Source organism: Sebastes fasciatus, chromosome 9 (genome assembly GCF_043250625.1).
Source record: "Sebastes fasciatus isolate fSebFas1 chromosome 9, fSebFas1.pri, whole genome shotgun sequence".
Lineage (NCBI taxonomy): Eukaryota > Metazoa > Chordata > Actinopteri > Perciformes > Sebastidae > Sebastes > Sebastes fasciatus.
In genome coordinates, this window is record NC_133803.1 from 7361381 (window position 1) to 7374296 (window position 12916).

Sequence of the window (12916 nt, forward strand, 5' to 3'; positions counted from 1 at the left end):
CAACGTGCGGAGCATGGCCGTTGAGAGTGTGTGCCTGTTTGGGTCAATTGCTTGGTAGGGTTAGGAAACTTGGTAGGGTTAGAAAACGGTCGTGATTGGCGTTAACTTCACTGACTTACAACTCACGTGGGTCCCGGGGCTGACGATACCGAGGAGTCACCTGACTGTCGTGACAAAATAAGTCAACGTTACTTTTAGTTTCACACGGGACACTAACACCAGTCTCCTGGTTGGAAGTCCTGTGTTTGTTGCCAAGTGTGAAGTAGATCGGATGAACTTTTCTCCTGATATGCCAAGGCAGAGATTCCTTGTTTTATAGTTAATTGTCACACTTTATTTACTGCAGTTATTAACCCAGAGCGTACAGTTTGTCAGTTTCAAGGTTACACACATGAATATTGGAGGCCACAGTTAGATTTTGTCCCCACATTGCTCATTGCCCATGTCTTGTTAAATTTCATAATGGAAATTGAGCCTATTTTTTAACCTTGTGTTTTTATTTATTTATTAATTTATTTGACAGGGACAATACATGTAGGCATTGTTACACTTAATTAAAGTGCAACCGATGCAAGGTATATATGACTTCTAGCTGTAGCAAATTTGCAGACCTTGTCCCTGGTTAGGCTTTTAAGAAAAGGACAACACTGCCCTAGAGCCAAGTCACAAAGGGTGTGGACATCCAACAATTCAAAGTTGGAAATGTGACATAAACTCTAGGGATCTTCCTGCACCGTACCACTACAATACAGAGACATCACACGTGTCACATGTCATAAGGTCACAAGGGTCATCGTCTGGTGCAGTGGAAAGTTCTTTGGAGCTAAAATTAGATGTTTTCCGTTGTGGCTTCAGCTTCATCATGTCACCATGTTTTTAGTGTCAAAATATTTGCTGCTGAAATGTCTATGTGTGTGTTCAGGTACTGGATTGTGACATTCCCTGCAGAGTTCAACCTGGACATGGGTCTGATCAGGATAACAGAGGAGTTCAGAGATGTGGCTGCTCAGCTCGGCTGTGAGAAGCATTTCAAGCTCCTCGACATCTCCACCATGTAAGACGCCAAGAGCATACAGATACACTTGTAGAAACTATTGACCTGATCAGTGTTACCAGATACATGGGTAAGATATTAATTGTGCCAACAATTTAGTCCCCACCCTAAAGTAAAACTAATCCCAATTCCAATCTTAACCCTAAACCAAAGTCCTGGTCCTAAAATATGTGAATGACAAACATTCATGATTGAGTGGTAAAACATCTCTAAGGATACATAGGACAGAAAACCTACATAGACATAGCTCAAACTACCTAAAACCTTAAAGGACCATACTGGTGATTCTGCAGCTTTTAGTCTGTTAGCTACAAGTTATTTATATTCATATCGCTGTGTCATATTTTATTCTAGATTGATTGTGCTTATTGTTTATAAATTGTCCTCCTTGTAGTCCGTCATATGACTGGATGCGTAAGTTGACCCAGCGCAAGAAGCAGGCTAAGAAAGGCAAGGCCTCGCTGCTGTTTGACCACCTGGAACCTATGGAGCTGGCCGAGCATCTCACCTTCCTGGAGTTCAAGTCCATACGGAGGATATCGGTATATCTTCAAACAGCTCTGTTTGTTTCCAAAAGATTTTTTTTCAAGGGTCAGCTCAGTCTTTCTGCGACTAATGAATATAACCATCATGACTTACCTTAAGTAAAATCTGAACAAAGCAATGCAGAACAACAGGCCTGCAACATTAATATGTGAAAAATAGACATGAATCTTACTAATCTCCAGTCAGTTACAGTAATAAATCACACAAACTTAAGTGCACACGGACTCATTTCAAACATGTTGTTTAACTATTCCAGCTTCAGCTTTCAGACCGTGGTCAGGAAAGCAGGAGAGACTTTGTTTTGCCAACGTAAAATAGTCTTCCATAGTTTCCCATAAGTTTGATGGATCAGTTTCCCCATTTATCATTTATTTCTAAGAATTGCAAAAGTTAAATGTTTGCCATATAGCAAAAATCAGTATCTGATAATATTGACCTATTACACTGCCAGGACTGTCTGTGTTTATAGGAATAAGTAGTGGAAATCTCTATTGTAATCAGGGCGTGATCTGATGTATGGATGTTACCAATACTGCTTCTTGCTACAGGCTATGTACTGTACATACTTTAGATAGTAAAATGAAATCAATTCTAGAATATGTTATATGTGGATTAGAGGAAAAAAGTGTAACCTTTATCGTAGGACAGCAATGAACTGCTTGAAAGAGGACCGCATGATCAAACATACAGTAGATTGGATGGTGACGTGTCCCTGGCCAAAATGGTCCCAGTCTAACCACAAAGCTGCGACGTGGTTATGAGGTGGACGCCAGATGGTGACGTTCTTTCCACGTCCACTAATGTCCAGTCAGACCCTCTCTTACAATAGTAAATATTGATCATATTATTGCTATGAAAAGTGAATGCATGTGGCAACATTTGATTGACAATTATTCGGTTGTGAAATGTGATCGGATGGCCACGCTGTGATGTCCACTCCATGCCCAAAGACGAGTATTACTCAACGCCCATTTATAAACATAAAACACTTCTATGCCGTTTATGTATATCTATGTATAAATTATATTCATGTCTCATCATTTTAAATTACCTTCAGGGCTTCTGCGAGTCAGGCGACATATTAAAAAAAGAGTAAAAAAGACTGTGTTGAGAGGAGGTTGTGCTGAATGTAAGGCCAAACGCAGGAATTTCACCCAAAATGATCTATACAATCTGGCAAAGAATGAGTGGAAATGGGCCGGTTGCAGGGCTGATGAGGGAAATTGGAAACAGGTGAGCAGGTGAATGAGAGAGTCAGGGGACTGGGACATGTGGGAAATCTTAGGGCATCTAGTGGATGGATGTAGAATGGCAATGCATTGCAGGGGCTTGGGGAAGTGGCTGGAGACCGGGACAGAGGGCCAGACTGAGTAAAATGAAAACTACTGAGGCAGACATTGTGACGCATGCAACCATTTAAAGCAAGACTATATCTAAAAGAAGAAACAGACATTATTCCTCTTAAAAGTTGAATTTATAAGAAATACAATACACCCATGTTCAATTCAGGACACTCAGGGATTTTGCTGTTACAGCCTTGGTCTGGTAGTAGCTTATGTTGGCTAATACTTAATATTGCTAATGTCAGACAGATGCTGCTGTGTTCTTTAACTTAGTTAAAGCTAGGTTAAATATGCTTAAATACGCTCTCTGAATTGGGTGAACTATGTGTAACGCTGCTCCTGGGAAGCTGACCACCTGCTGTAGAGCTTTGATGTGAAGCTAGCTGGCCTCTGGGTGAACCGCCTTGTTTCCACTGACCAGGTGGTTAATTGGTAACAACGCCAGCAAGAAGTTCAAAGTTTCAGGGCGATGTGTGCATGTGAGTGTTTGCGTTTGTCCTTAAAATGTAATGTAATGACCTGAGAAGCTGCTGCTTCAGTTCACATAACTCACATTTCCCCACATATGGCCAGAAATTGCCTTCTAAAGATTTATAAAACAACATTCAGTATCTGAATGTTGTTGTGTATGACCCCTTAATCTTCCTCTAGCCACCAGCAGGCTACATTTCCAGTTTTAGGCTACGTAAGAAATATCAAATACTCATTGGCAAATGTAGGCTACATCAATTCTTCCCAGAGGATGAAAATTTTCATTTTGAAAATTCCATGAACTTTCCTCAAGCACTGTTGTCTGGTCAAAATATTAACTTTACATTCAAGATATTTTGAAAACGTAACAGGCAAATGACAGAGCCATGAAATGGTGCTCCCAGAGGGATAAATCCTTTTAATTTTGACGATAACATGGCTTTTACAATACCATCACCCTTAGAAATATTACTTTTTTTAAGCCATCAAGAAGAGCAAAATTGTCAGTATGAAGTTAATTCTATCTTTCAATTGTTCAGTGCAATGATCATTACAGGCTTTAGGACCAAAGGACCCATATAGGCCCCTGAATCAATCAATCAATCAATCAATCAATCAATTTTATTTATATAGCACCTTTCAAACAAGTCAAATGCAATTCAAAGTGCTGTACAGACAATTGACAAAAATATAGAGTGTTAAAAATGGATTTAGAGACTAATGCACACCAAAACAACCAATATAAAAGTTCATTGAATAAGAAAGCAATAAGAGATGGGTATTTAAGATAATAAAAGATAAATAAAAAAAAGGAAAATAAAAATAACAATAAAAATTAAAATTATGAAACTACCCAAAATAAGCAGATTGTATTCAAATAATAACATTTTAATAAAATAAAATAGAATAAAAGAGATAATAATGATCAGCAATAAAATGTTGATTAAATAGAGTCAAATAAACACTATAATGATGATGACAAATAAAATAATTATTAAAAATGAAACATTATAAAACTATAAAACACTACATAATAGCCAGACTAAATAGTTTATGTTTAAAAATATCTATATTTTCAGCCCCTCTCAGTTCCTCTGGAAGGTTGTTCCAGCGGCAGGGAGCGTAAAGGCCATGTAGTGCCTTATAAACTAATAAAAGAATTTTAAAATCAATACAAAAACTCTTTACATAGGTAACTAGTGTAAAGACTTTAAAATAGGCGTAATGTGTGCTCTTGGTTTTAGTCAGCACTCGTGCAGCAGAATTTTGAATTAATTGTAGCTGATTTATTGTATTCTTTGGTAGACCAGAAAGGAAAGTGTTACAATAGTCAAGCCTGCTAGTTATAAAAGCGTGCATAAGTCTCTCTGTGTTGCTCAGAGATTAGAAGATTAGATTGAAAATTGACAGCTTGGATATCTGATTTGTAATACCCTTTTGTCTCCAGTTCACTGATTACCAGAGCTATGTGATCCACGGCTGCCTGGTGGACAACCCAACTCTGGAGCGGTCCATTGCTCTGTTCAACGGAGTCTCTCAGTGGGTCCAGCTCATGGTGCTCAGCAAGCTAACACCTCAGACCCGCGCAGAGGTTATTACCAAATACATCCACGTGGCTCAGGTAAGACAGGGAGGAGGCAGCACTGCAGTCCTCTACAGAGCATTTCCATCTTCTGTGTTTTCAAGGGGGGGAGGGGTCCACAAAACATGGACATTATGTGGTTAGCATTTTCTTCATCCAACACTGTTTAGAAATATTTATACAAGGCTGACAACACAACTGAGAAAGGAAGCTGATTGGACAAGACCTGCACACTGGTTTCACATGGTTCAGGCTTTCACATCCTGTCCTGAACCCCCTCGCCAGCCCAAAACAGAACCCTTCTGCCTAAAACGTATGTTGCACATGACTCTGTTTATCTAGACAGATGCAACAGTAAAGTCTTGTAGACTCAAAACCAACTAGGCACAGTAGCTAGTATCATTGCTTTTCCTTTTTAGAAAAGTGTGGACTCACTATTGATGGGCATTGGAACAATAAATTGGAGGTCTTATCTCGTAATGACTTCCGTGTTTAAGAATTACAAGAAAATATTATAATTCCGTGAAAGCGATATCATAATTATGAGATAAAGGTGGTTATCAGTCATTTGAGAAGGCAGACAAGCATACCTAGTATGTCAATATTAGTATATCAACATTGCACAGGCATCTAAAGTCCCTGGTATTGGTCAGGCAGAAAGCACTCTGATCTGCTCTGTTTGTTCAGGAGCGGCTAAACCAGTCCAGGTTACTTCATGGATATAAAGTCATGCATCAGAAATGCATCCAAGCTGCCTAAATTTGTGACTCTATCTAAATACTATAATTTGGTAACAGCTATCAAAGTAAAGCATGTAATAAAGTATGATAAAAATGTTTGCTGTGGCAATGAAGCTGTCCTGGAGGGGTTGGGTTTGTAAAGCACGGAAAGCATATCATTATAGTGATGATAATGTCATCTGAATGGGCCAATCACATTTCATTGTCACTAATCTAACTGGAACAGACACAGAATATGTTTGATTAGATAATCATAAAAGAAGCAAAAGTGAAATTTTTAACATGTATTTTGTGATCAGAAACTTCTGCAGCTGCAGAACTTCAACACTCTGATGGCGGTGGTGGGGGGCCTGAGCCACAGCTCCATTTCTCGACTCAAGGAGACTCAGTCTTATCTGGCTCCCGAAGTTGTGAAGGTAAGTCAATACCAGCCTTTGAATGCATGTTTATGTATATCCACAAAAACATTCAGTACATATGAACATACAAATAAGCATATACCACTGTATACAGGTTTGGTAATACATGGTTATAGGCAGCCCGTTCTCATTCCCAGAGCGTCAAATACTGATGCTTTGTCACGGCAGTTGGCGTTCGAGGCACCCTTTAATGGCCGTATAGGAGACCCACCGTGGTTTCCATTAACTACAATGTAAACCCATCCGTGAGTTTAAAGAGTGGAAGAGACACACCGGGCAGGTGGGAGAGGAGGTGGATGGGTCCAACACACACTAGATTTTCATCCAGGAGACCACGGTTTGTGTCCTGTGCATTGCGTTCACTTTTACTTTGCAATCAGCTGTGCCTTCATGTCCCAACGTCAAGTGACATTTTCACTGTAAAAACGTAGTAATTTTAAGCCCAACAATGTTGCTTTTTCCTAAACCTAACTAACTAACTAGCTAACCTTGTTGCCTGATCCTAAACAAGTGTTTTTGTTTAATTCGCAACATCCAGCACGTGTTTACATGTGGCCGAAAAGTGACGTCGAGGGGTCTGACAAAGCGTCAGTATGTGATGAGAATGTGCTGTTAGGAGATTCAGTTGTGATGTGTTTGTAGGGCAACCAGAATTACAGGTTTTGTTTCAAATTTTCCTTCCAGGTAGACCAAGTTTTGTTTGTTAATGTAATTAGTTTCATACTTTAACAGCTTAAAGGTACTGTTTTTAAGTCCTAACATGAATAAATCAGTGCGGGTCGGTGTCCCATGCGTGCTTGCGTGTGGCTACACTGTTCAGACTCAGACTCCAACACAAACTACACGGAAGCAACAAAACCGCAAAGTTATATCTAGTGAAGCCCGTCTTGCAAACAGTGTTAACTCTTCCTGCTTCGGCATCCCGACCTTGGTCAGAAGACACAGGGGAGATCAAAGATGAGAATGAGAATGAGAAAATCTCCTCTGGGTCCTAGTGTCCCACTGCTACACTAATATAGCAAATAGCTGGGTACAGATGGTGTCAACACATTCTTCACAGTCTAGTTTTTGGCCATTGTCAGTGGATGCAGTGAAGTAACACTTGTCTGTGCATCAGGTGTTTCCAGTAGATTTAGAATGCTGTCTGTGTTCCTCCCCAGATCTGGAGCGAGATGACAGAGCTGGTGTCCTCCAACAACAACTACTCCTGCTACCGAAAGGCTTTCAATGAATGCCAGGGCTTTAAAATCCCCATCCTGGGTGTGCACCTCAAGGACCTGATTGCAGTGCATGTCGTCTTTCCTGACTGGGTTCATGACAGTAATAAGGTGAACCTGGTGAAGATGCATCAGCTCTACATGACCTTCAATGAGTTGGTGTCATTGCAGAGTGCAGTGGCCCAAGTGGAGCCCAACATGGACCTGATCTACCTGTTAACGGTGAGGAATTACCACTCCACATATCTTATCTTAAAGATTTAAGGAACAGATTAGTATTAAATGAAGAATTGTTGCCGGCCAAGTAAGTGTGCACATACAAGGAATTTGCCAATTACATTTAAAAAGGGATAGCTCTTTTCCACACAACTTGCTTCAACACTCCTCTCCTTTCTGTCTCTTTTGTTACTGTTTCAATTCATCATCAATCAAACTCAGCACAGCTCTTTCAGTGTCAGTGTAAGTATGTGCAAGGACATGAGAAGAGGAGAGGAGAAGTAGGAATATGTGTTGTAATGGATTTACAGACATCCTGGAGGACCTGAGATGTAGTCACACCAATAGTAAAACATCTTGTAAGAATTATACACACATCTTTGTATCTGGGGGAGGACAAAAAAAGGTGATACTTCTTAAAGACAGAATGCTGTGTACATGGCTGGGAATTTGGATCAAAATAGCAACATCCGCTCATCTATCCATCCATTGTCTTTCGATCCCGCTCCGATGCCGTATCCAGGGGGCAGCAGGCTTAGCAGAGTATTCCAGACATCCCTCTCCCAAGCAGCGTTCCCAGGCCAGATGAGATATATAATCTTTCCAGCGTGTTCTGGGTCTACCCCGGGGCCTCTTACCAGTTGAACATGCCCGGAAAACCTCTAAAGGGAGGCGCCCAGGAGGCATCCTGATCAAATCCCCAAACCACAAACAAGTAAGGGATAATGTACAGCGAGCCGTGCGTTGGGGTACGGCATCGCGTTGGGCGACGTCATGTCGCCCTGTGATGTCGCCCTGTGATGTCGCCCTGTGATGTCGCCCTGCGGCAGCACCCTGCGACGCGCCCTGCGGCATCGCCCCACGGCATTGCCCGCTAGCTGTACATTATCCTGCTTATTACACAGCTACTTACTGAAGAAATCAATAATTTGACACAAAAACAGTCCGCCAGAGTCTGGCATCAGAGTCTAAAAATAGATCACTTCTTATTTTTGTGACTGTGACTTTCGTGATTGTGTAACTTGCATTAGACTAATCTAAGAGCAAAATTAAGACAGGTCTAACACTACAGACCAGTCTAAAATATCTTCATGACAAAGGCAACGGATCCGATTGCTTGGACGAAAACAGTTTAAAGCTACGCTTGAGAAGCCCACTCACTTTTCCAACCTATCAGCCAGAAAAACACACCCAACTCGTCATATACTGCAGCTTTTTCACGCCCTTTGGCGTCACTTTAGATTTAGGGAACAAAACAACTTAGGCCCTGTTCACACCTGGTATTAACATGCGTCCTCAGTGATCAGATCACAAGTGGACAGCTTTAAGTACAGGTGTTAACCCACTCAAGATGCATTGAGGACGCATTGAGATCGGATCGTTCAGACAACATTCAGAGGTGGTCTGGGCCACATATGACCACATTCTTTTAGCAGTGTGTACGCAAATGCGTCCTGGCCATATTAAGGACCGCCTACTCATCTGATGTCCAGCTGGGATCCGCGGGATCACCGCGCCCCTCAGGTTAATAAACAGGCAGATACGGGCGCTTGTCAGCATGGAAACGGCCTCTGTGCTCTACTGTATGTAGACTGGCATGTGAAGTGCATTATTATCATACTGTCGGAGATGTGTCGGTGTTTTTGTTCCGCTGCTTTGAGCGGAGCTGACACCCAACCGCCTGCCTGTTTTCTGTCCTCCCTGGCTCTCTGGAGCGCTGTACCCCGTTGTCTGGCAAAAGCAGCGGTGCCAGCGGCGCCGGCGGTGCGGAGGTCCGCGGGGACCGCCGGTACAATAACCTTTTATTTTGATGTTAATACAATGTACCAGAATTAACGAATATGTAGGATATTACTACTGATATTCATGTAATATTACGGCACAACGTCTGCTGTATTAGCCATGTGTTTACTATGTGTTTATTTGCATATGGGGCGGGGAAGAGAGATCGGCTCACAAGTGGCCACTGAAGACGTGTGGAGACACATTTTAATGCCAGGTGTGAACAGACGTACTTAAAGCTGTCCACTTGTGATCGGATCACTGAGGACGCATGCTAATACCAGGTGTGAACAGGGCCTTAGTTAGGTTTAGGAAAAAACGACATGTTTGGGCTTAAAACTGCTATGTTTGTAAAGTGAAAATGAAACTGCTTGTTGTGAACATGGAACATGAACAAACAGCTGATTGTAACATGAAAGTGTAACTTAACGCACCGGATTCAAACAGCGGTCTTCTAGATGAAAGCCTTGTGTTGGACCCATCCACCTCCCGCCATGTGTGTCTCTTTGGCTCTTTAAACTACGTCACCACAGCACTTTCCCTGAGCGTTTAAAATCGATGCGGATGGGTTTACATTGTAGGTAATGGAAAGCCCGGGGTGTCTCATACTGGCACTTAAGGTTGCCTTGTGGTATCACACGTCGATGGCCGTGACGAATTGTCGCTATTTGACGCCCTGGGAATGAGAACTTGCTCGGCAGAATATTGTTACGGGCTGTTGTTAAGCTCCAGATGACCAAGAATAGTGAGTTAGTGATTTACTGCTTTCACCAATGTAGTTTCAGTACTAAACATTGCTCATTGTTTCTGCCAAAATATTGCTGAGAAACAGCAGATTGGAAACTGCTCTACAGTATAGTGCTCTGTGGATTGCACTTGATTAATGGAGGAGCACCCAATCGCTGTAATACAAGAGAGAATCATCAGCACTTGAGTTTGATATATCACAAACATTCAGTAGTCTAATACATTGAATGAAAGCTTACTATGTTGTTTTCAATTGTTCATTGATTTTTTTAACTAATTATATATCCCAAACTCTTGTATTTTCAGCTTTCTTTAGACCTTTATTACACAGAAGATGAGATTTATGAGTTGTCATTGCTAAGGGAACCACGTAACTCCAAATTATTGGTAAGTCTCAGCTGAAATGGTTTGTATTTTGTGTTCAGGTTCGTCCACACTGAGTGTGTGCAGTTTCAAAAAACTTGATACTTTTGCTGAAATGTTAAAGACCCTTTTGCCATGATACTTCTTTTTGACAACTTTACAAATATTTCTACTTTTTTATTTCTTTTTTGCTCCTTTGGAACTACTGGGAGAATTGGAAATATGTACTCTGTGTGCAACACATTATTTGCTGAACTGTGTATGTGTACTGTATCCTTCCTCACAGCCTACCTCTCCAACAACTCCCAACAAACCTATGGTCCCACTGGACTGGGCCTCCGGTTTCAACACTAAACCAGACCCTTCTGTGGTCAATAAACACATCAGGAAGGTGGTAGATGTGAGTAGACAACACCCCTTTTCAAATTATACCTACAGAATGCAGAAAACAGCTCGGCTGGTCAGATGTAGATATGTGTGTGTAACTTGTTTCTTGTCAATGGGAAAGTCTGTGTTCAGGAATTATGACCATGACCATGATGGCTATATTTCTCAAGAGGACTTTGAGAGCATCGCTGCTAATTTTCCCTTCCTGGACTCCTTCTGCGTTTTGGACAAAGATCAGTGAGTATAGATGTTCAAATAATTGTCTACAGTAACTGTATTTTTTTAGTCCAACCCAGTCACAGCATGATGATGTAGTTTAAATCTACAGTTGGTAACTTTAATAAAAATATATTTTTTAGTATTTGCTCAAACTGTCACTAACTCCTGACAGTAGTACACGAGACAGATAATCTGTAAAAAAAAAAAAAAATCTGGTTCTTCTGCTTCCTTTTAGGGCTCCTAATGGCATTTGCAAGATTCCACCGCACCAGAAGGAAATCAATAATAAAGTGAGAAGTCTCTAACGCAGCTGTCAATCACTGCTTGTGAAGCTCGTGAACTCCGATCAAACTGTCCAACTAGACAGCGCTGATCAAACATGAATCAAGATTCTGAGAACGTTAGCTCCGGCCGGTGGACGGTGCTTGGTTTTGGCTCGATTGTTTTCAATGTGGTGGCCGTTTTCTAAACTTTATCATTTAACAGCGAAACAGTACACTATTGGTGCCTTCAAAAGGAACTTGTGAGATCATGTTTATGCACGATATGCTTGGCGTTCAAGTGGTGAAGTCGTGAGAAGGCTGCTGCTAAGCAAAGCCAATATTAACGTTACTGTTGGCATCTAGAAGCTACAGAGGCTAACAATTTAGCAAGGTAGCAAGTGGGTAACATAATGTAGTTAATGCAAAGGCATAATGAGGAGAAAAGAAGGATGAGGCCGTTGGGAATATCAACATTTTCCTTGGACATATTATAAAATTACATTGTTTCTGAGACCATTTGAGGCGAGAAATAGGCATTACAGTAACATAATCTTGATTATATTGATATTTGATCAGCGCTGCCTAGTTTGACCGTTTGATCAGAGTTCACAAGCTTCACGAGCAGTGATTGACAGCTGTGTTAGAGACTCTGCGGCTCTGATTGGTTGTTTTCCTTCTGGCGCGTAAATCTTGAATATGCTATTAGGAGCACTAAAAGGAGGCACGGGAACCTGATTATCTGTCTCATGTGCTACTGTACTGCTTCTGTAAAAATGCCAGAATTTGGAAATACAGCCCTCATCCTGCAGCTCTCCTTTCTCCCATCTTTGTCCTATAAGCCCCTCCCACCAGGCGAGCACGTGCACACGCTTCATACAGTAACCAGTACTAGTACTAGTCATTCATTTCAATCATCATCCTTCATATAGTAACCTGCATCCCTACAGGGTCAAAAGGCTCTTTGCTGACGCCCAGAAACATCCCTAACGCAGCTAAATAATAAGAAAAGAGAAAATACAGGCAGAGGGCTGCAGGGTCTCTGCAGATTCAGACACCACAACACTTAATAATAATAATAATAATAATAATAATAACAACAATAATGGGTCATAAGTGATGATTTAGAGGCATTATTCTTAAATGAGTCAATACATTTTTTGGGGGAAAATGCTGCTTATTACATCAATTTGTATTATTGTAAGTTCTTAATTCAATTTTTGTAATATAAGTATTGTTTTGTTTATTATACATTGACACATACAGTACACCCTGTGCACTTCAGCAGCCTGCACATCCTACCTATCATAGATGAAATGCTCTAATTAAAGAAATGGTACAGTAATGCCATCTCCAACACAGTTGTGGAGATTCAGGTTTTTTCATTAATTTCTTGGCAGTATTGAGGTTTGTTTTTTTGTTTTTTTTGGCCTCATGTAAGATGCAGGTGGTACTTGTGCTGAGATGTGACCACAGTTTGAGAACAGCTGTGCTATGTAGGGGAGAGCACGCTCCTTTCCTATAATTCTGTAATTTTAGTTTAATCACGGGGATGAATAATATGATGTTT

At 41.0% G+C, this 12916-nt stretch overlaps 1 protein-coding gene across 1 annotated transcript in view; it reads left to right on the plus strand.

Moving 5' to 3' along the window:
- Positions 1-12916, plus strand: part of rasgrp3 (RAS guanyl releasing protein 3 (calcium and DAG-regulated)) — a 45408-nt gene that overhangs the window by 25031 nt on the left and 7461 nt on the right. Inside the window, exons 5-12 of the mRNA XM_074645694.1 lie at positions 923-1054; positions 1449-1596; positions 4862-5035; positions 6036-6152; positions 7316-7594; positions 10424-10504; positions 10767-10880; positions 10989-11104. Coding sequence (XP_074501795.1) covers positions 923-1054; positions 1449-1596; positions 4862-5035; positions 6036-6152; positions 7316-7594; positions 10424-10504; positions 10767-10880; positions 10989-11104 — 1161 coding nt within the window. The remainder of the gene's footprint in view (positions 1-922; positions 1055-1448; positions 1597-4861; positions 5036-6035; positions 6153-7315; positions 7595-10423; positions 10505-10766; positions 10881-10988; positions 11105-12916) is intronic.